Below are 24,210 nucleotides of genomic sequence, written 5' to 3'. Positions count from 1 at the left end.
TTCCATTTAATTTAATATTTATTTTCATTTTATATCCAGATGTCACATTTTCTACATTAAAATATAATCATGCTGCCTCTCCCACATACATCCTCTGAGAAAAAAGTGAACTTTACACAACTTGAAAGATGGAATGCACAGAGAAGTTGCTATTGCATCCAACTAACAAAGAACACAGAGACCACACAGTGGACAAGGCGGAGTGCATAGAAGACAGCTCAGGCTCACAGCAGAGGAAGGAGCAGGAGTTAAAAAGCTAATGCTTTTAAATGCTATCACTTGTGCCACAAGATTACCCTGAAGAGGCAGAGATAGGTCAGAAAGCAGGACCAAATAGGGGTTTTCCAAAGGCTGCTCTCTAACAGTTTAACATGTCCCTAGACAGGAGAGCTTTCTCCCACACCATGTCCTCAGCATCTGGCAAACACTTTAGAAAATTACACCACTTGTTAGCATGTCTGAATGTAGCATGGGTGTAGGTTTTTCTTTTCTTTATTTTTGCTGTACCTCCAACTCTTTCCAAGCAACAATTATACTGGTTATTTTAATTGTGATTCCTCTGCATGACAACCCAGTAAGGATCATCAAGACAAGGCATCTCACTGCTATCCGATCAATGCCAGCTGTGCAAATGCTGCAAGATTGTGTGCTACTCAGAGGGAGAGAGCACATGAACACACAGGAGTCCCAACTCCTTTTCTAATCTATTCATTAAATAGGAAAGAGCAGGTGGACAGTAAAAACCATCTGCTTAGAACAGCAGCACAGACCTAGTGGTACACCACAATCCAAACACAATGCTCAGGAGAGAGCTCTGGGCTCTTCTAAGCAGAGGCTTCTTTTAGTCCTGATCCTGCCCAATTTGGAGATCAAAGCATTATAGCTTCAGATAGTGATACTCTCAAGAGGTGGAGAAGGAAGGTCTGAGAGACTCAAATAATGAGGACATTATTAGGCAACTATCCCACTATTTACAAATACACATGAGTAAGAAAACTTCGCCTCCATCCCTGCAGCTACTTTAAACAAAGCATTGAAGATCCAAGTTTTCTGAGCAGGGAATATTTTAAAGTCTGTTAGCAGTTTAAGACATTGCAACACTGGCACAATATGTCACCTATTCTTTGTTTTTAATTACAGGGTAACACGGTAAACTCCAACACAAAAGTGGGGATGGGCAAGTGCGAAAGGAATCAAACGGAACCAGTATTACACAAGGGTATTGAGCCAACGATGAGACGGCAGCTAGTGCTTTGCGGAGTCCCGAGGGTAGAACTCGCTCAGGGTGCTCTGAGGGATTCTCTTCAGCATTTCTTTGGGGAAAATTCGGAGCAGCTGCCAGCCAATGTCCAAAGTCTCATAGACAGTGCGGTTTTCATAAGGACCTTATAAAAAATTGAGATTGGATGAATAAAGGCAAACTACTTCCAACTTACCAGGTTATTCAGGATGTATTCTGTTATATGACCAGCACTGGAAGCAAGAAGTATAAAAAAGAAGAGACGCAGAGCAGTTAGGTCTCCCCAGACTGGATGCGACTGAATGTGGAAATGAGGCCACAGACAATAAGCACCATCTTGAATCAGAGGAAGGAGAGGCCCAAGGGCTAGAGACAGCAGGCAGGCAGTCTAGTGTGTGTGTGTGGAGGGGAGTGGGGGAAGAGGGAGAAGGGGAGTTTTCTTGACAATTGGGTGGGGACCTAAATACTTTGGGCAATGGAAACCAAACTCATGTTGTGTCCAGAGGAGTGAGAAAAAGTTTCCCAGGAACAGCGGCTGAATTTGACAGATACTTAGAAAGGCCAATTGAGTACTTGAATAGGTCAATGGTTTTCAAAGTTGTTGTTATTATTCTTTTTAATAGCAGAAATCAACCTTATGCAAATAAATCTCATTTCTTAACTAAGAAACCAGAGTGGCTGAAGTTCTGGATTCTTTACTCTAGCAGAAGAACTTCATCTCTAACTTTTAAGGTATTAAGGTATCCATTAAAAAACTCATATATTTTGGAGATTTTAATGTCAATAAAAAACTTAACACATAAATAAAAAAGTGTACAAATCCTAGTGTGTAGCTTTATGCATTATTCCAAAATGAACACACCTGTTCTAAGTACCACTGAGGTCAGGAAGAGTATTAGCAGTGTTAGGAGGACTAGCAGGAGAAACCAAGCCAAGCAGCTTGAAAACCTTCCACTACATAGGCTATGAAATGAAAACCATTCTGGACTTTTTAATAGAGGGACAATCAATAAAATTTACTCTGGCAATAGTATATAAGGGATCAGGGAAACTGAAAAAGCTGGCATTTTGCGACCAGGAACGATGAAACCAAAGGTGTGGACTAGGTCTTAAGACTCAAAGTGTGGTCCCACTCAAAGAGTGGTCAGAGATGAGTAGTTTCGACATCACCCAGGACAATGCCCAATTGCTGAGTTTGAGTAACCAGGACAATAGTCATGCCGAGGCAGACAGAAACTGAAGAGGGAATTGCTAGGCAGGTGGTCAGTTGGGTAAAAACTTTGGTTCTGACCAGGCTGAGCCTCAGGGATGGTGGCATAAATAAGGTGTCCCAGTTGAAGATGTGGGATTAGGGCTTCAGAAAGAGGGTAAGGATCATACATAGCAATTCAGTCAATGCACAGGGAACAAGCCAAAGCTTGGCAGGGTAGGAGGAAGAAGGGAGGGAAGCACAGGCAACTACGCCTCTGGGAATATAAACAATTAAGAAGCAGAAAGATGTATCAAAAAAAGGAGATGAAAATAGATGGGTCAGAAAAGTCCCAAACCCACAAAGCTGGCGAAGATGGCTGCAGAGAGGGTAGGAGGAAGGAGGTGTGCAACAGAAGCCGGTTGTAAGGAAGGAAGAAAATAAAGGGGGAGCTCAGTAACTGGATAATAGAGTTGAAGGCAGAGGGGAAGGACCCAAAGCACAAAGTACAAAGACACAACAGAGTTGAAAGACCCTCTTCTCTAATCAGAAGAAAACTTATGTAGATACCAATGTAAAATCTCTCAGATTGGGAAAGAGGTCTTCAAAACTATATATGAGGCTGTTTATATCTGTAAGAAAAGAGTCATCTTACCCTGAGCAATGAAGTTCCTCTCAAACTTCTGCAGAAATTCCAAGTAAAGAAGATCATCTGAGGTAAGGGCTTCTTCTCCCACCACGGCTTTCATGGCTTGTACATCCTTACCAATAGCATAGCACGCATACTAAAGAGAGAAAAGGTTCACACGCACAGACATAAGATTGTATAAATGTTAATAATAATCCGGACTGTGTAAGTGTACTGCTTTAGCTGTCTTCATAAGAGAACACAGAAGGAATTTCACGTTACTTACAAACACAATTCACATAAATAAAACTCATGAAAGTATCAGAGGACTTTATTAGAAAGCGGTCTCACCCGGACAGGAATTTTCAGGCATGCAATAGACACTGCTACAAAAATACACTTCCTCGATGTCTCAATGAGCTTACACTTTATAGAATATTTGAAAATCAGAACTCATACCATGGAGTAATCCATCTTGAAGTTCTACTCAAGAAAAACATCTGTGCTATTAGGTGTACCATTTCTACTTTAAGGAAAGTTAAAGAATCCTTTCAGGAATACTCCATAATTATTATTATGATTACGAATAAAAATTTAAAACTGCCTTATGGCTTGGTTTTTTATTTAGAAGCTACTTTATATAGCATAAAAAAGTGTTTCAAGCATATGATTTTTAATCTTCGTTACCAGAATCCATCCTTATGAAAAAGAGGCTGCTTGGTTCTAATGAATGTTTTTATACTACATATGAAGCCTATACTAAAATTCTATATGGATGGAGAAAAGAAAAGTGATATGGGATAAAGACAGGAGGTATAAGACAGCAGAAAGAATAGATTAAGAAAGGCATTTACTTCTTTAAGCGCCATCATTAAGAAGATATACGTACCAGCTGGTTAGACACATCAGCATGATCCTTTCTGGTCATACCTTCCCCAATAGCAGACTTCATTAACCGTGATAATGAGGGCAGCACATTAATAGGCGGGTAAATCTTGGGTAGAATGGGAGGGGAAAAATTAGTACAAAATTCAAGCTGTACTTGTAGTAAGTAGCATTTGGAAACTCGTTATTATCCCTTAAATTACATAAAACCGCTGCAGTTGTTGCCTAGGTGAATTTTAACATGTTTTCCTGGTATGAAACTCTTTATGGCATAGTATTTCTTTTGAGAATCAAATCCAAAAACCTATATAACAGTACAAGATTATATTGAAAAACTGAATTTTCAATATCTGCCTAAGTGGTCTGCTGAACTCTGACTCAAAATCACATACAAAATAATAAGACTAACAATAATTCCACCTAAAAGCTGATCTAGTACAGAACCATCAAAAATTTGTTTTTGGTTATTCAGCCATAAAAATAGAATGAAATCTTGTTTTTTTTGACATGGATTGATCTTGAGGGATGATGCTAAGTGAAATAAGTCAAACAGAAAAAGGTAAATACAATATGATCTGACTTATATGTGGAATCTAAAAACAAACCCCACCCCCCCCACCCCAAGCTCATGAAGACACTGAGTGGCCAGATTATTATGATCACCCCACCAGTACTTCATTGACACTTCCAAAAATACTGAATATTGAAAACATCCTAAGCAAATACTCTCAAAGTTTTATTATTATTATTATTTGCACAACTAATTCACTTCAATAGAGAACAGACTGGTGGTTGCCTGAGGCGAGGAGTGGGGGTGGGCGGACAAAATAGATGAAGGGGGTCAAAAGGTACAAATCTCCAGTTATAAAATGAACAAGTCACAGGGATGTAATGTACAGCATAGTGAATATAGTTAATAAAACTGCACTGTAGTCCTAGCCAGTTTGGTTCAGTGGCTTGAGCATCAGCCTGAGGACCAAAGGGTCCTGGGTTTGATTCCGGTCAAGGGCACATACCTCAGTTGCAGGCTCCTCCCTGGCCTGGGCCCTGGTTGGTGCACATGCAGGAGGCAACCAATTGATGTGTTTCTCTCACATTAATATTTCTGTCTTTCCCTCTCTCTTTCACTCTCTCTAAAAATCAATGGAAAAATATCCTCGGGTGAGGATTTAAAAAAACATACTAAAAAACCCAAACAAAGAGCCTGCACTGTATTATATTTGAAAGTAGCTAGGAGAGTGGATCTTCAAAATTCTCATCAGAAGAAAAATAATGTTTAACTATGATGATGGATGGTAACTGGACTTATTTTGGTGATCATTTTGCAATATGTATATATACTGAATCATTATGTGGTACACTTGAAACTAATAAATTATAACTCAATAAAAAAAACAGGAAAAAAATCTGTTTTTGTATTATTAATATGATTGGTAGATTATACCATTATGGAATAGAATACCCAAAGACATTCTTTAAGACAATTGACTCCATTATAAGACACAATAAAGAAAAAGTGGAAATTAGCCACACCAGGATATTGTAGTCAATCCTCTTAATGTCATTGATGGGTTCTTTGATTTGAAGTAAAATGACATATAATGAAACTAGTTTTCCCATAGGCTGATTGATACAAACAAGAGTTAAGTTCCTACGGCATCTCATCAACTTTAGAACAAAATGACATTAAACAAATGCTATTCGAGAATCTGTTGTACATAGAAATGACAAGTTTACAGCCATGTCAAAATCAATTTAAGGTGTTATTTTCTAAAAAAAAAAATTCCTAAGAGCAAAGTCCAAGTCACTAAAGAGTAACTGAAGAGTAGATTTGTAAGCTTTACTGCGCCACTCAAATGTCAAATACCTGTCTGTTGTGTAGCTGTCGGTCCACATAGATCTGCCCCTCTGTGATATATCCAGTCAAATCAGGGATGGGGTGAGTGATATCTACAAGAAGACATCTGATGTTAAAGTGTCATCTCATATAAACAAACCCACAGCATGTCAATCTGCAGTACCTACAGCACTACCTAAAACTGTGCTATCCATCTATCTATCTATCTATCTATCTAAAAGCAATATGCAAATCAACCGGACAGCAAAACAACCGGTTGGCTATGATGCACACTGACCACCAGGGGGCAGACGCTCAACGCAGGAGCTGCCCCTAGCCCGCAGGCCCTGATTGCCCAATGGGGGACTGCTGGACAACCTTTTGGTGCCCCCCCCCCCCCACCCCCGGCTGGTAGGCTCCGATTGCTGGATGGGGAACCAGGAACTGGAGGTGGGTGGTGGGGGACACAGGAGGCGCCGGGTCCCCAATTACCCCGCCAGTCACCCCACACACAGCTGGGGAAGATCAGCCCTGATCGCAGGCCAGGCCTAGGGACCCCACCCGTGCACGAATTTCATGCGCCAGACCTCTAGTATAAATTAATTTTCTGTGATGATTGGAAAGTTCTGTATGTATGCTGTACCATATGATAGCCTCTAGCCAAATGTAGCTATTAAACACCAAAAATATTGTGGCTAATATAACTGAAAAACTTTATGGTTTTTCAAATTTATCTAATATCAAACTTTAGAATTTAAACAGCCAAATGTGGCTGGAGGTTACTATAATGGACAGTTTCATTTATTTGGTTGCAGCATAGTTAATTATGTGTTGGCACATGAGGTAAATTAGCTGCATTCATCAAAAGTACTATTTCTCTGTCTGGCCGGCATGGCTCAGTGGTTGAGTGTTGACCCATGAACCAGGAGGTCACGGTTCAATTCCCAGTCAGGGCATATGCCCAGGTTATGGGCTCAATCCCCAGTGTGGGATGTGCAGGAGGCAGCCAATCAATGATTCTCTCTCATCACTGATGTTTCTATCTCTCTATTCCTCTCCCTTCCTCTCTGAAATCAATAAAAATATATTTTTTTAAAAAAGTATTATTTCTCCTAGTTATTTGATCTCTCCCCAAAATATTTAAAAAAAAAAAATTCCATTTGAACACAAAGTTCCCTTGCAGAGATTGCCAATGGGATGTATACTGAGAGACTATTCCTAGCTCATAAGCTATTTCAACATGGGAAATATAGAGACACTAGACAAGCAAAGTGACACGATGCAGGCAGCACCAAAAAGGTCACACAAGTCAAGACATTTCTAAGTCTGCTAAATTACATGAAGTAATTTGTAGCTACTTTCTTGGAACAAATAATTTTCATGGCAGAAGCAAACTGTGAATTCAGACTGCCTGGGTCCTAAGGCTATCACTTCCCAACTCTGACAGATCACTTTACCTCCCTGTGCCTCAGATTAGAGAATCTACCTCAAAGTTGCTATGACAATCAAATTAGTCAACATTTATAAAGCACTTAGCACAGTCTTCAATATAGTGAGTTTCACTGTTTCTGAAAATATCTTCCAAAAGTGCCTTTTAAAAACAGAGAAAAGGACTAAAGGCAGAAAGTCTTTGCCCCAGGAACCACCCTGAGCACACACTAGACAGGCATTGCACTGTGTGCTTTCACACATAGTAAAGGAAACTAAGTTTTAATCAGCCTTTGGTGGTGATCACCTGTCTCTAAAGTCTCATGGCATTTACTATTTGTGCTTTTGACACTTAAGCCACCTTAAATTATTTGTGCACACACATAAGAAAATACCTAATTAGACTAAACAACTTACATTAGGTTAAGACCATAGTGGTTTTTTAATTACTTATATCCAGACCAATGTCCTACAAATAGCAGGCACTCAATAGTACCCAGTAAATGAAAATTTAAAATTCTAATTATAAAGAAAATTATTACTTTTTCTTCCACAAAAGGATAATGATAATTATGAGCAGTCTTCAAATGAAAAATTTTATTTAGGTACAAATTACTAGTTAATGTAAACCCTTGGAGGATAAACACTCTCAAAAAGGTAGATAGCCCTGGCAGGTTTGGCTCACTGGATAGAGCGTTGGCCTGCAGACTGAAGGGTCCCAGGTTCGATTCCAGTCAAGGGCATGTACCTTGGTTGCGGGCACATCCCCAGTGGGGGGTGTGCAGGAGGCAGCTGATCGATGCTTCTCTCTCATCGATGTTTCTAGCTCTCTATCCCTCTCCCTTCCTCTCTGTAAAAAATCAATAAAAAGGTAGATTGTCTTCTCTCTTAGAATCGAAGCCCTTACAAGCATTAGGCCTGCTATAATCCAAAAACCAAACACTTACCATCATTAGGCATGGTGAGAATAGGGATTTGAGTAATCGAGCCATTTCTACCTTCCACTCGACCAGCACGTTCATATATTGTGGCTAAATCCGTATACATGTAACCTGGGAAACCTCGTCGACCAGGAACCTCTTCCCTGGCCGCTGAAACCTGACATAAACCAAGGAGGAGAATATCACACAACATGGAATATGGAAAGCAAAGCTTTGTTTGTTTGAACACACTTAGAAAGTTGCAATATTATCTTTTCCATTTTAAATAGTCTCTAAGAGATCATTTAGAAAAATCTAGTAACACATTTCAAGTATTCTGCTATGAAAATGCTGACAATTGGGACCAGACGTTTTTTCACTAAAATCATGTTGCCAAATCTCCAAATAGCTTGTTAGAAGGAAATAGCTTGCAATTTTATAAACCAAAGGAAGTTAATTTTAAAACTAAGAGAACCGATTAGTTCACAAGATTTATTTTATGCCAAGGGTCTTGCCATGTATATGTAGGCTAAACCTGAAAAGGTCAAAAGAGAAGGAAATCTACACCAGGAGTCATCTGATGTACTTTATACTTTACATTCATTACTTAATCCTCACAACAACCCTATGAGGAAGGTAATGTTGTTATTGTTAATGTCAATTTGTAGTTAGAACCAAAGGTCAGATAAATAATCTCCCAAAATCACAAAGCCAGGAGTCCATTCACTGCACAAAATAAGATTAATAACAAATGGTCTTTCTCTTAGAGACATGCATACTAGAATATAGGTGTACCTATTAATCTACAACCACTAAAAACCCAAAACATTAAGGCCAAGTTTAAGTGCTTCCTTCAAAAGAGTGTGCTATAGCAGCATCACTCAAAGTATGGTCTGCAGACCAGCTCTTATCAATGTGCAATGAGAAAATAAGATAAGCATTTAGAAAACTTCAATGGCAATTTAACAGAATAATTTTATGTCTGTTGAATCTAATAAAATAAATCTGGGCTTATAAATTATGTATTTTTAAATTTCACCTTCTAATAGCTCATTTTAGAAAAGGTATTGGTTTACGATGGGTATCGGGGGCGAGGAGTCCTCCACTTAAAAACCTTGGTAGCAGAGTGAGATTTGGTGATGGATCTCAGGGAATTTTAAAAAACTTTTTACATGCTTAAAAGAGTACCTCACTCAACATTTGAGTAACTTGCATTAGAACAAACACCCTAAGTTTCTGGTGATAACGCAAAAATCTTAATATTGTCCTAATTAAACACTGAGTTTTCTGAAGGAAAAGGTCCTGAGAAGGGTGCTGCCAGAATATGGACTTTATCTATTCAAATAGTAACATCATTAAGAACAAAATTCTGGAAAACGTTAAAAACTGACAGTCTGGACAGAGACAGAACTTCCTGGGAGAGTAACTGAATAAAGAGCTTGCATCATTTACCATTTACTCTCTCTTAGAATCAAGTCTTAATTCATGGAGACAGTGACAGAATGATAAATAGGCTAATAATTTAAATCTTATCATCTAATCTTTTCAACTAAAGTGACAGATATATGTTTTAAAAACATCATGAAAGCCCTAGCTGGTTTGGCTCAGTGGACAGAGCATCGGCCTGTGGACTGAGGGGTCCTGGGTTCGATTCCGGTCAAGGGCACATGCCTGGGTTGCGGGCTCCATCCCTAGTGGCGGGTGTGCGGGAGGCAGCCGATCACTGATTCTCTCTCATCACTGATGTTTCTATCTCTCTCTCCCTCTCCCTTCCTCTCTGAAATAAATAAAAATATATTTTAAAAAAATAAAAACATGATGAAAGAAAAATGAAAACTTGCAAAGGGACAAGATACCCCTAGAAATGAAGCCATTTTAATTTAGAAAAAAGTTACCTCTCGAAGTGCTTCAGCATAAGAGCTCATGTCTGTTAGGATAACCAATACATGTTTCTCACACTGATAGGCCAGAAATTCAGCTGTGGTTAGAGCCAAGCGAGGAGTGATAATTCGTTCAATACTGAAATGGAACATTAAGTCCTATGTCACTCAAACAAAAAGGCCAAAAACAAAAGAAATGAGATTCTGGAAATAACAGTACAATCTCCCCCTAAAAGTTTTAAATACATTGAGGAGGGTAAAGCTATTATTACTGTAAAAGTTAAGTAAAGCAGTTACTTTATGTATTTACATAATAATAATTACTTCTACAAAGTTAAATCGGTTATTTTATAATTTCTCAGAACTATATAGTTCTCAAAACAGAAAGAGAAAGAAGAGAGAGTGGGGAGAGGGAGAGAGAGGGAGGGAAGAAAGGAGAAACAGGGTCCAGATTTCTCAGTTAAGAGGAAAAGATCATTGAGTACAAATTGTGTACTAGGTAATTTATACAGATTATCTCATTTAATAAACACAACAACCCAGTGAAACAAGTATTATTTGTCACTTTTTCTGGAAGAGGAAACTGACCTTCAGAGCCTTCATGATTTGCCCAAAGCCAAATAACTACCAAGAAGTACAACTGGAATTTAGATAGAGTTATCTCCTTCTTAAGTCCATGCTGCTTCATAACACTTTTCCTCCCTAGTCTTAGGTAGCATTTGGACCTGAAGCCTGGGTGAACAGAAAGAAACAGCTCTATTTACTTACGTAGGGTCATTAGCCAAGTTCAAAAAGAGGCAGACGTTGTCCATGGAGCCATTTTCTTCAAAGTCAGATTTGAAGAACCGGGCAGTTTCCATGTTTACCTAAATAGCAATGACTTCATCAGTGCTGGGAGAAGAAAATTCTCAATACTATGTATTTCTGATGAAGGCTAAGCTATAGATCTGCATTGTTCCTTCTTTTAAAGTTGTCAAGTACTCATACATATTTTTCACAAAAGCCAACAGAGTAAACAGCCTACTTTGGGCACAAAGAAAATTATTCTTACATTTCATAGTCAAATGCCAAATTTTAATCCTTAGTTTGCAACTTCTTTCCCTAGAGATAAATTCAATGATACATGTGTAATTTCTACACTATTCTAATAACATAAGCAATTAATTTTATATTTCATACTAAACCAGCAAATATTTATACTTACACCCATAGCAGCAAATACAATTGCAAAATTTTCCTCACTGTAGTCCACTACATCTTTGGATTTCTTTACCAAACCAGCCTGGCGACAGATCTGAGCTGCAATCTGATGAGGAGTACAAAAGCACTGAGTTGAAATCTAAAACCACATTGCTAAAACAGAGTAACTTTTATCCTAAACTTTTTGAAATTTTAATTATAAATAAAATTGGAATGTTTTAAAGCAGCGGTCGCCAACCTTTTGGACCTCATGGAACACCAGTGGTCTGCAGACTACCAGTTGGTGACCGCTGTTTTAAAGGACTTTATCCAATAAAACTATTTTGCACTTTGCATGCAAAAATTCCTAAGAGTAAGTAAAAAGAGAGCTATCATCCTATATAATAAAAGGCTAATATGCAAATAGTCCCTTCCACTGGGAGGTTCAACCAGCCTGCCAACCATCCACGACCCTTCCCCCTGGCCAGCCCCATCCCCAGGCCAGCCCTATCCCCATCTCGTGCACAAATTCGTGCACCGGACCTCTAGTGTATGGATAAAGATCCAATGTAACTGGATTATATAAACAGTAACACTGGAGATTAATGTTGAAACCCCTTTGGTTTCTCATTAATGTCAAGCATTTAGGAATTCTTCCTTGTTAAATTTCATATCAAATAGACCCTAGTTCTCACCTCATTGTGTGGTAAGCCAGCAGCAGAGAAGATAGGAATTTTCTGCCCCCTAGCAATACTGTTCATGCCATCTATGGCCGAGATGCCGGTCTGAATCATCTCCTCTGGGTAGATTCGACATTGAGGATTGATTGGCTGGCCTAGTGAATTTCCAAAAGGGAACATTTTAATATGTCTGTGCAAGAAGACTAAAACATATAAAGCATTTCTTTCTACTCTTAAAATATCAGTTATTTTCTGAAATCTAACACTGTTTAGATAATTTTTTCCATTAGTCTTGCTTAGACTCATGAAATATTGATAGTGGAACTCAAGTTCTTAAAGTGAAATAGAGGTATAGCAAATAAGAGAGCAAGCCTCAAAGCCATGACTTTATTATTCACATTCCTAATATACCCTAGTGATATATTAAGATACTTATATAAAATATTAAGATTATCTCTAGGAAAAAATAAATTTATTAAATAATAAGTAATTAATTATGGAGCAAGTTGGTTATCAACTTAAAGTACCACAAAAGATCACTATCTGGCGAAGATATAAGCTAGACAGATATAGGCTATTTTCCACAAAACACAGAATCCCATTTACTGTCCTTACCCATGATGTCAAGGAAGTCTTCAGCCAGTACAACCGGACCTCTGTCGATTGGTTTTCCTGATCCATTGAATACCCGACCTGTAAAACAATAGGACAGTACAAGTGGACAATTAACGCCGGTGGTCTTAATCCAGCATCTAGAAGGGTTCAGGAACCTGGAGAAGCCGCTGTGCGTAAATTAAATAAGAGTCCAGAGACGAAACTTAATTTTGAAAGGCATTTGAGGGGCCAGAGGAGCTTAGCTAAAGGAACTAAGTTCTCCTTGTCTCAGGACACCTTGCTATTTATTAACACAATTTGTCCTAAGGCGAGGTAGACATACATCAAAGGCCAGGGTTTGTATACAAAAGCATTGTCAGATGTGGGGGGGGGGGGGGGGCGGTAATTTGCCCACGGCTGTTAAGGTGTTTGGACAGTAGGAGGCAATAACATGTAGATAGAGATGCCCTTAGCTGTCTGGCAGCAAGAAATCATCCCATGCATCCTTTACAGGTTTGGGGAAATGCCCTCAGCCATCTCCAGATGATTCAGCCCTGCTGACATGCTGGAATTGGCTTCCGGCAGACAATGTTACAAATATTCATCGTTTCTTTTAAAAGATTTTATGGAAACATGTGGAAAAGGATATCAACTTACCAAGCATATCCTCAGACACTGGTGTTCGGAGAATATCCCCAGTAAACTCACAGGATGTTTTCCTAGCATCTATACCTGAAGTCCCTTCAAATACCTACCAAGAAAGAGAAGTAATCAGGAGGGTAAAAGAAATTTAAATTTTTTCAGCCCTTATAAACTCAAATACATAAAGGTACACTATTATTAGTACCACAAACACAACCTCTTAACAAGGGTCGTGCATGAAGGACATCCAATCCTACAAGCAAACTAAGAATTTTTTTTTACATTTTAAAATAACTGTTTACTTTAAGAAAGAAGAGTAAAAATATGCATCAAAGACCTTAGGTGGCTCCACAAACCCTAAAAACTTTACTATCTGGCCCTTTACAAAAATTCTGCTGATCCTTGCTCTAGATTACTTTTTAGGGGAACATGTTTGGGAAAAATGCATTTACCGTAAGCAGTAACATTAAAAACTAGGAATTATAGGAGACAATTTAAAGAAACAGACTCAGATTCTGTTTTGGTTTCATTCCATAAGCTGTGAATTCTGCTTTTCTTCTCTCTCCTTCTATGTGATCATCTGCTTCATTTTATCCATTAAAAAAAAACAAAAAACCATTTTACCAGTAAAGCTATTGGGCTAGAATCTAGGACATAAGTGGCTGAAATCTGACAAGAAAACATGCAAAAATGGTTTTTTCCTCCACAGACATACATATTCAATGACTAGAAAAAACATGCAGTGTTCCTTACATTTTTGTGATTAGGAAAAAGTTCATTTAGCCAGTTATTAAAATTATGCTTACCTGAACCACTGCTTTGGAACCACTAACTTCTAGAACTTGCCCACTTCTCTTCGTGCCATCTGGTAATGTCAAGTGAACAATCTCAGCATACCTGGGAAACTAAATAGAAAAAAATAAAAGATCGATAACTAACTATAGGGTTAGAAGTTAAAGGTAGATTTAGGGGTAGGGTTAAAAACTCCAAAATACACCATGTGCTCTATCTCCATCATACATGTATCCATATGCAATCCCACCACCTCCTGACACACAAAGGTACACCCAAGAGTTGAAGACATCCTCAAGCAGTTTAAGTCCTTAAAACGCCAATCACTGGTATACACATTTGCAAACCAGCATAAGATACAGAGAGAAGAGTCTTAAATTTGTGAAAACACAGCAATTAAGTTATTTTCTTCTGTGTATATTTTAAAGTTTTGAGACTATAGAAAGGTACAGAACTTACAAATAACCATGTTCCCCCTACTCAGAAGTGATGTTTGTTGTGTGTACAATCTGGGATGTGTGTGTAATCCCCTGCATGCATTGGAGGCAGGGGGATAAAATGCAATTAAGTAATAATCCTATATAATAAAAAGGTAATATGCAAATTGACCCTAAGGGCGGAACAACAGGGAATGACCAGTCACTATAACACGCACTGACCACCAGGGGGCATCTAGTGGCTATTATAATATGGTAACATTAATGGTACCGCCTCAATCTAATCCTCCTAACTAGATATGTATTCCTTCTATCTGTTCTTAATATTTTAAATGCATGTTTCTAAAAATAGAGTGTAGTTTCATTTATATAAATGGCAACATACTAAATATATCACCTTCTACCTCTTTTTCATTTGACATTGTGTTTTGGGTCTGTCATGGTAATACTGACCTTATTTTGTCAACATAATCTATTGAAAGATGTACCACTCTTTTGTGTGAAGTGAAGAAAAACACCTGCCAAGTAAACTATGACAGACCATTGATAGCAACTTGATTTTGGATATATGGTTAGCTTAAAATTAATGTTAAAACAGATACAGTGAAAATAAAATCAAATGACACAAAAAGGAGGACCTATGTAACTTTCAACAATAAAGATTTTTTTAAAAATCAAATGACACCATATTTTATTCAGTTGTTCTACCAATGGAGTTCAAGGATGAACATTCTCCCATGTGCTCTTCATGGAAGTGTGCCTGAGTTCCCCTAAGGCAGCGGTTCTCAACCTGTGGGTCGCGACCCCTTTGGGGGTTGAACGACCCTTTCACAGGGGTCGCCTAAGACCATCGGAAAACACATATAGAATTACATATTGTTTTTGCAATTAATCACTATGCTTTAATTATGTTCAATTTGTAACAATGAAAATACATCCTGCATATCAGATATTTACATGACGATTCGTAACAGTAGCAAAATTACAGTTATGAAGTAGCAATGAAAATAATTTTATGGTTGGGGGTTACCACAACATGAGGAACTGTATTAAAGGGTCATGGCATTAGGAAGGTTGAGAACCACTGCCCTAAGGTATTTGATTACTCAGTGGTAATCAAATCATAGTGATTACAGGCTGTGCCCATTTTCTGCCAAATTACTGCAAAGAACTATATTAATTTACAATCTTCCTAGCAGTATACAAAAGTATATTTTCCCTACAACTCTGCTAGCTTATATAATTACTATTAAACATTAATTTTTGCCATTTAATAAAGTAAAAAATAGCATCTTTACAAATTGCATTTTTCTGATTCTACTAATATTGAGCATCTTTTCATGTTTACTTACAATTCAGACTTTATTTCCTATGACTGGCTTATTACTATCTTTTCCTCACTTTTTAACTGGATCTGCTTTTTCTTTTTTATTTTTAGGAGTTTTATAGATTCTGGATACTAACCTTTTTGCAAATATCTGTTCCAAGTCAGTCTCTTACCTTTTAATTTTGTTTATGGTATCTTATCACATGAAGTTTTAAAACTTTTTATGGAATAAAATAATTTGTGTTCCTTTATAATTTGTACCTTTTGTGTACTGTTGAGAAGTCATTAAAATGGTCTTCTGTACTGTCTTCTAAAATAGGTTTTTCATGTTCAGGCCTTTAATCCACCTGGATTTATTTTTGCTATGTAATTTTACCTTTCTCATTTTTATTCTTTTGCATATAAGAAGCCAAATGCTCTAATAATATTTACTGAGTAGCACAAAATGTCTCCCACTGGCTTGTATTGTAGCCTTTACTATTTACCAAGTCCAATTCTCTTGTGTGAGGCAACTTCTTAATTTTGCTCCACTGATATACTTGCTTACTCCTGCACCAAATTTCTATTCCTAATTATTCTATCTCTAACTGATTTTGTTACCTGGGGAAAATCAACATCTTTGCTATTCTGTCATTCATGAACATGGAATCTACACTTAAGGTTTTCTTTTATGTCTTTCAACAGTTTTATAATTTTCTATAAAACCTATCTGTGAGGTAGGAGTGACAAAAAAAATTGTTCCTTTTTAAAATTCTGCAGACAAAAGACCCTCGGTCACAAACAGAATGCACAGTATACCCAGTACTAGAATCCAGTCTTCTTATTTTTATCTAAAACTCTTGGCTCCTATATAGCACTGACATTCAGACCAAGGAATGGCTTAAAAATCATAACATAAAACTTAAAGCATTCTTAAACAGGACTTAATGCCATGTTTTAAACTTCATAAATGGTAAACAATGATGGTGGTATCTTACCTTAACATGATCCAAGATTACTAGTGGACCATTGACTCCTGATACTGTCTTGTATGCTGGAAAGAAAAACAGAAGAGCCCACTTTAGTCAAATAGAACAATAGCCTAAATTATCTCTCTGGGATTACACTAAAACCTCTCTCCACTTTATCACACCTATTACAATATGGAGCAAACAGTTACAAAAATTTTTATTGAATTTAAAATTAAATATGCCTGTGCCTGTACAACTTTTCATAATCTACCCACATCCAACCAAAAACATTTTGAATCCTTACTATAAATCACAGTATTTTAAGAACCCAGGACATAAAAACAAAAAGGGCACAGAGGAACAGATTTCCCTCAAGAGTTCAGTTTTATAAGGAGAAGGGGGGAGTTAAGAACTCTAACAGATGTGCAGAGGGCTTGTGGAAGCACAGGAAAAACCTAGCTGTCATTCTCACCTTGAAAAGGAAAACTTTGTATAGGAGGTGGCACTTACCAAAGTAGACAAGGAAGGGGAAGGGAATACTAACAATCGACAAAACTCACAAAGGAAATCTGAGAAAATGTAGTATTAAGATAAAAAGCTATCATTAAATGGTATCTTAGAAACTATGGGAAAATTGCTTTATTAAGGAATGAGTGGGCAATGGAATGAAAGGCCAGAGGGTCAAATAAGGTAAATATCCTTAAAAAAAAAAAAAAGTTAAATGTTACTGTCAGTTTAGAGGCTTATATTTTCCACTGGAAATTATGCCCTTGGAATAAAGTGCCAGTCTGTCTGTAAGGTAGCTAATCCCAGGGTAGCTATTCCTCAACCATATCACAACTCACACAACTTGCCAAGTGTAATTGGAATTAGGTGTAAAACAGAACACTCCAGAGAGAGTAAGTCTTGTATCAGAATTAACTAAATGTATAGTCAGAACGGCTGGAAAAAAACACAAATAAAATCAATGTATGAAGAAGACTTAGTACACGGCATAAAATAATTTCTAAGAAGCTGTCAACCAACTGGGAACTTTTCACTTGCTTGATTTCTTATCGAGTCTCGCAGAGATTTCTGGCACAGATGTAGACTCCCAAGAACGAGGAAACCATTTAATAACCAGTCTGTTCACCCAAGGGGCTCCAGAACTCAAAAACACAATGTCTTCCGCCAGGAAGCAGTGCCCAGGTAGAAACATGGCAAGCACTATCACGCCCCTCGGCTTTCATACTCACAGGACATTTAAATCCCGACACCAAATATTTGCTTGAATACATCTGTAATTGTAATTATCTCACCAGGGCTCCAAAATGACTTTTTTTTTTAACTGTAGAAAAAGGCAAGTCACAAATTTAAAAAATTAAGTTACTTGAGTGGATGGTAATGTGAAAGAGTAAGTCATTCCTCAAATATTATTAGAAAGAGCCCAAATGTCCTATTTTCTGCTTCTTTTATAAAAATCCACTCCATCGTTTTAAAATAATCTAATACCCTTAAAAATAATTCCTAACCCTGAAAAATTATTCATTGTTCTCATTTTAAGAGTCCAAACATTCTATCAATGACTTCTAAAATTGCTTTGTGGAAATGCAAAGTGAGCTACCTTAGAACCCAGTTTTAAAAAATACAGAAACAGAAACCTTTTCAAAACTTTTACCTAAACAGTTGGGGATGAAAGGAGTGGGCTGGTTAGGAGGCATGATCTAGTTTGAGATTTATAGGCAAATGTAACATCAATAAAACCCTTCAGATTCTGAAAGTTTCTTTACCTTTTGAACAAGATTTGCATCTCCTTTAAATTTCTAACCTCTACAACAACGTTTCAGAATCTCATGTTTAAATTCAAGCTCATTCAAAATTATGAAGTTTTGCCAGTCACGAGCAAAAGCATGACCAAAAAAAAAAACCCACTAGTCATTGCTTTTCCTGGAAACAGTGAACAAAGCTGACTTCTACATAAGACAAGGTTCTACTTCATCAAGATTCTCTAAATTTGCAACAAATTTTTAATTTTTCAATTATAGTTTACATCAATATTTTTATTAGTTTCAGGTGCACAGTACAGAATCATGTATTTCCAGTATCCACCATACAATAGTTATTACAACATTATTGATTATATCCCCTATGCTGTACTTTACATACTATGTAGTCTTTTACAAACGCCAATAACAATTCGAATTCATTAACACCAACACTAAAAACTACTTATAAGAAATTCTTATTTAATCTCCATAACAGGTCTATGAGTTAACTATTATTCCAAGTTTTAGAAGAGAAAAATGACTCTCAGAAGTTAAGTAACTTGCCCAAGGATCTGAACTTATATGGTCTGGTTCCAGAGTCATTTGTTCTTTAACTCTGACCTGCAGCTCAAACTATAAAGCTGAATTGTTTTTGTGTTTTTGTGGTCTGGTACACCATAATTATTTGCAAGACTTATGTAGCTATATCACTCAAAATAATTTCATGAGTCTGCATCTTTAGCTATTAAAAAAATAAGTTATTTTTACTATTTAACGCACTGGCCAATGATTCCCTTTGTATTCACATTTTGTCATTACTGGACAACAATCTGTCTTCAATGGAGTGTAGCCACTGGAGAGTTTAAGCAGAGGAAAGAACCTAATGGAGACGCTTCAGCAGTTTTCCCTCACTGGAAAACATGAAAAACAAGAGGAGACTACTTCAGATACAAATCAGAGGTTAAGCAACATGCTTGGTTTAAATTAAACTGACATACCAAAGTAAACTAGTAAGTGTTATAACCCAAACTAAATAAAAAACATTACCAAACAAAAACGTGGAAAATACATTAAACTTTTACAGAGCCTCTTTAGGAAAGTTACCTTATTTCAGCTCCCCAAAATGCTGGGAGGTAGGCAAGGTTGAAACACCCACTCTACACTTAAACTAAGGCTCTGAGAAATTTGTTAGTAAATTGGAAAGCCGGGATTAAAAGTGGTTTTGTTTTGTATATTGTTGTTTTCCTAATTGTAAAGTTGGTACCCTATGACCCTATAAGATTTCTGAACTCAGTCTCTAGTATAATTAAAAAATATGGAGATGACACAGTTCCAATCACTTGGACTACAAATAAATACTAGAAAACAGTTTATATACAAACTATAGTTCTTTCCCATAATATTAAAACTATTTCCAAAAAAAGAAGGAAAAAAAAAACAAGCAGAGAAAATGCTATCAAGCACTACCTTTTATCTCTCAAAATATTTCTAGCTTTTCTCACCATTATCATTAACAGTCCAAAGCAGAGATAACAGTTTAAAGTAGGGCTGACAAAGATATTACCTGCTCTTCAAAAAAGTAAAAACCCATTCACAGACTACATGGATATTTCTATTTACCAAAATAATGGCCATTCTTCTCTTGAAAATGTCCAAATGAACAAGAATTTGGGTCTGCAGGGATGATCACAACTCCTGACAACACAGCAGATATATGTTAACATTATACTAGAGGTCTGGTGCATGAATTCATGCACGGGTGGGGTCCGGCCAGCCCACCCCGATCCAGGCCCATTGGACCAGGTGGGGGGGGGGGGGGGTGGCTGGAAGGGGGCTGCGGGTGGTTGGCCTGCCAGCCCTGCCCCCTGGTTGAACTCCCAGTTGAACTCCTGGTTGAGGGGACAATTTGCATATTAGCCTTTTATTATATAGGATACCAAACACATTTTACAACCAACAAGTCACATTTCTGATTTGGAACTATCAAGCAGGCAATATATATTTATGGGTAACATTTAAAACCAAAGTCTACAAAGGTTTTTAAGAAGCAGGTTTTGCCAAATGACATCCTCTTTCTCCTGCAGGATATGAGATTATTCAACACTACTAACACCACTTAATGATTGTGAAATTTGTAAAGAGAAAATCCACAGCCATTGCACAATTCACAGCCTAGTCCTTCAGCCTCCACCTTATTACCAAATCAAAAATCCAGAGCAATCATCTTCCATTGTGCAAGGGTCTATACCCACACCCTGAGCAGTGGGCATTGAGGGAGAGGTTCTAGAAAAAAGCAGGCCAATGATTCCTTTATTTGACCTGCCTGGGGCTAGCTCTGCTTTATGATGTAAGAAACATAAGGTAAGTTAACCTAGCTAGGGTCTCAAGAACAGTAGAGATTATCTAAAAATGTTTCACTTCCAAAAGCTCTATGTTATTGAACCTTGCTCAAAGTTTAAAAGAAAATCAGGTTTCCTTTCCGACTTTAGAAATTCAACTGAAGTGCTCAAGATTATATCAATCCTGCACGTCGTTTTCCATTTCTTGTTAACAACCCCACAATCCTGAAATTGTTTTAAAACAGGACCCAATTTGCACAGTGTAATTGCTAATATTACTCCATTCCTTCCTTTAAAAAGCACATTAAATTACTATACCATGTCACTGAATATGGTATCATCATTAATTAGAAAAAATTAATCAGTATTCACAAGCAATTAAAATTGTTAACTAGAATCAAGAATGTGGTAATACAGAAAAAAAGATATTTTGCAAATGTTATCCTAAGTATGATATCATTTATGCTTTTTAGAATAAACCAGACACAGAGGGAAATTCAACTCAACCAAGTATCCCAACTCCCTACTCTACCTAATTCCATCCAGGTTAAGAATCTATCCACTAAACTATTAGAACAAGGGGTTTAAATGCAAGTTAAACAACAAAGTACTAGACAGGGTAAGTACTTCTATGTATCAAGCACTGTGCTAGGCACTGAGGATACAAAAGGGATTCCTGACCTCTAAATCTAAAGGTTCAGTTTTAAGAATTACGTTGCCACACTTTTGTCAGGAGAACTCTCCTCTGCAGAAGTTCTTCAGTCACTGGCTGGGCATACAGAACACAGAGATAACTACTCATCTCCCCTTAAGGGGCTTACAACCTTAATCATGAATTCTCTAAACAACATTATTTCAGTTGATACTCTCTGAATTGATATTAAATGAATAATTATATGTAAACTGACTATTGCTCCCTAACAATTTTTTCCTAGAAGCATCATGAATGCCTCTCTCTTCAACCCAAAGCAAAACACACAAATGCAATTCATAAGGGAATTCGTGGTTGTTAGGTATAAACTGATCGTTAAGTCCACTGAGAACGCAACATCTGTCAATTTCCTGAAACATCTATATCAGCTCATATAAACCCTCAATAAGCATTCAGGTCATTCCCAGTGTAAAAAGCACATCTCGGCAAACCATAGAATCAAGTGCTTTCCTTTCCTCACACTGCAGCGCTGTCACATGACCCAGCGACAGATCAGGATGGGATTAGTCAGGCAGCAGAAAAACCCTCCATCTGCAATTCTTTTCCACCAAGGAGCCACCCACAAACAGGAACTCTGGCAATTCACCAGTGCAAATATGGCACTGCCACCTGGGGGAACATCAGGTGCTTCCCCAAGTTTCTGAGTCTATTTCCAGGGCTCATCCCCAGATCCTAAGAAAGCTGCGAAGAGGTCTGATGCTACACAAGTGCACTGCTTCGTAATCAAGAGCCATTTCTTGTGCAGTTTCACTTAAGCCTGGTAGATCAAGGCCTTTTCATACTCAACAACGCTTAAGCGTGCCTGTGCACACGTGTTATATAATATGAGCAAAGATGTGTGGTTTCCCCAAGGCAGCCTTACACTAAACCAGGTTAGCTTAGCTGGTCAGGAGAGACAAAGGTATGAAAAGGCCTTGCGAGAATGAAGAAACCGGGGATTTTATTTTAGTTCCTGCTCTGCCCATCATTAGGTGTCTAAAGCCCGGCGAGTCCGGTCCCTCCAGGAACCTTCGGCTTCTCGCTGTAAAATGAGAGCGTTCGGCGAGATAAGCTGCAGGGTCCTTTTCAGCTCTCGCGTTCCGCGAGACGGAGTGTCCGGCGGCCGCACAGCCCCTCCGCCGAGCATCTCCCTCTGGCAAACGGACCGACCTCCATCCACCAAAGGCCTGACCACGTCAGCGAGGGCTCGGCATCCCCGCCCGCCGCAGGCGCTGCCCTGAGGTCCCCGCCGCGGAGCGCAGAGGGGAGGGGGCGTTCCCTCGACCCCCGAAATGTCCAAAGGGAGGGGCCAGCGAAGATTAAGACTGAGCGACAAGAAGCGGCCTTCCCACGGAGATAGGAAGCAAGTGTCTAGAATGCCCCGGCCCCGGGGAGCCGGGGAGGGCGGAGCGGCCGCCGGAGCCCACCAGCCCCGGGAGGAAGTTCCCGCAGCAGCGCTTTCCCGCACGGAAAGGTAAAATACACTCGCGTTTTCTTCTACAGAGAGACGTGCGGGGGAGAGTAGGGGGGACGCGAGAAGGAAATATAAACCCTCCCCCCACCCCCCCCCCACCCCCAGGCGCTGGCTAAGCAGGTGAGTAGGAGCAAGGGGCTGGGCTGAGGAGCGAAGGCAGGATCCATCTTGCTCTCTGATACTCACTGAGGCGAGGCTGGGACAGGTAGTTCCGACTCGCTGCCATCGCCTGCTCCCAAGATCCCGCCCCCGCCCCGCTGGTGGGCACGGGCAGCTCGGGCGCGGCCCCGTTCACGATCCCCCGCATCACTCGCAGCGCCATCTTGTCTCCTCCGTCCCGACTGGCCCCGCAGCTGTGCCGCGCAGGCGCAGATATAGCCGCGGCAGCCCGCGCCCCCGGCCCCGCCCATGCGCGCTGCGGCGCCGCGGCCTCGCCCCGCCCCCTTCGCCGGCGCGCGGCCTGCGGCCTCGTGACTCGGGATCGGCGTGGGCGGGACTGCGCCTGCGCGCCGGCTGGAGGAGCTGACCAGCGTGCTGGGAGGAGGGCGCCCGGCCGGGGCGAGGGAAGCAGAAGTGAAAGAGGGACCCATGAGAAAGGCAAGCTTTCAGGGAGAAAAGAGGAAAAGGGGCGCATAGAAGGGAGGGAGGGGGAAGAAAGGCAAGCATGTACAAGCAAAGGTCACGTAACGTCCACTTTGTAATGGCATTTCATGATGTGGAGTGAAGAGACCTCAAGTTCTAAAAACACTTTGAAATATTAAACACTATTAAAATAGGGTGCTATGTGCCGTCATCTCTGTTACTTTACTATCTTCCTGTTCAATTCATTCACTCATCCATCATTCAAAAACCATATATTGGACTGTTCTAGGGTGATGGTAGCAATATGAAAAAACAAAGTGGGGTGAATTTGAAAACTAAGAGAACTAACACAAGAATAACCAGTTGGCTGTGGAAGGGGACAGCCCAGGACTGGAGCCTGAGTGATGGAGTGGATTGTGGGGGAGAAGGAAGTGAGAAACTTTGCTGGTGGTGAAGCGGGAAAAGGGGAAAGCTAATTATTTGGGGATCTGTTTAGTTGTTTCCTGTGGAATATTCAGCATGTGATTTCCATTGGACTATATAGGTAAATATTCCAGGAGAAGATATCTGGGCTGAGCTGAGATCAAAATCTGTGACTTACCATCATGCTAGTGACATAAATAAAAGAGATAAAACAGTGTACCGTGGGAAGATGCTCATGATCAACTTTTAAGGAACCACTAAGACTAGGGGATGTACAAAAAAGGATACTGCAATCAAATTTGGACTGATATTAGAGTTATAGAGAACCCAGAGCACAGGTCCTATAAG

The 24,210-nt window shown here is 39.1% G+C and overlaps 1 protein-coding gene across 1 annotated transcript; it reads right to left on the bottom strand.

Moving 5' to 3' along the window:
* On the bottom strand, positions 1–23,198 carry ATP6V1B2 (ATPase H+ transporting V1 subunit B2). The gene is made up of 14 exons (XM_070416539.1): positions 23,044–23,198; positions 16,636–16,691; positions 13,909–14,007; positions 13,118–13,211; positions 12,482–12,559; positions 11,882–12,021; positions 11,212–11,313; positions 10,776–10,873; positions 10,023–10,146; positions 8,155–8,305; positions 5,810–5,892; positions 3,947–4,051; positions 3,085–3,214; positions 1–1,385 (listed from the first exon to the last, which is right to left on the bottom strand). Exons 1-14 carry the CDS (start codon positions 23,177–23,179, stop codon positions 1,246–1,248), a joined length of 1,536 nt encoding a protein of 511 aa, XP_070272640.1. The 5' UTR covers positions 23,180–23,198; the 3' UTR covers positions 1–1,245.
* Positions 23,199–24,210: the final 1,012 nt, after the last annotated feature.

The sequence above is a fragment of the Myotis yumanensis genome, unplaced genomic scaffold (assembly GCF_028538775.1).
Source record: "Myotis yumanensis isolate MYYU_CA2020_CCGP unplaced genomic scaffold, mMyoYum1.0.hap1 SCAF_5, whole genome shotgun sequence".
In the NCBI taxonomy this organism is placed as follows: Eukaryota; Metazoa; Chordata; class Mammalia; order Chiroptera; family Vespertilionidae; genus Myotis; species Myotis yumanensis.
This window is presented reverse-complemented; position numbering and strand designations above follow the sequence as displayed.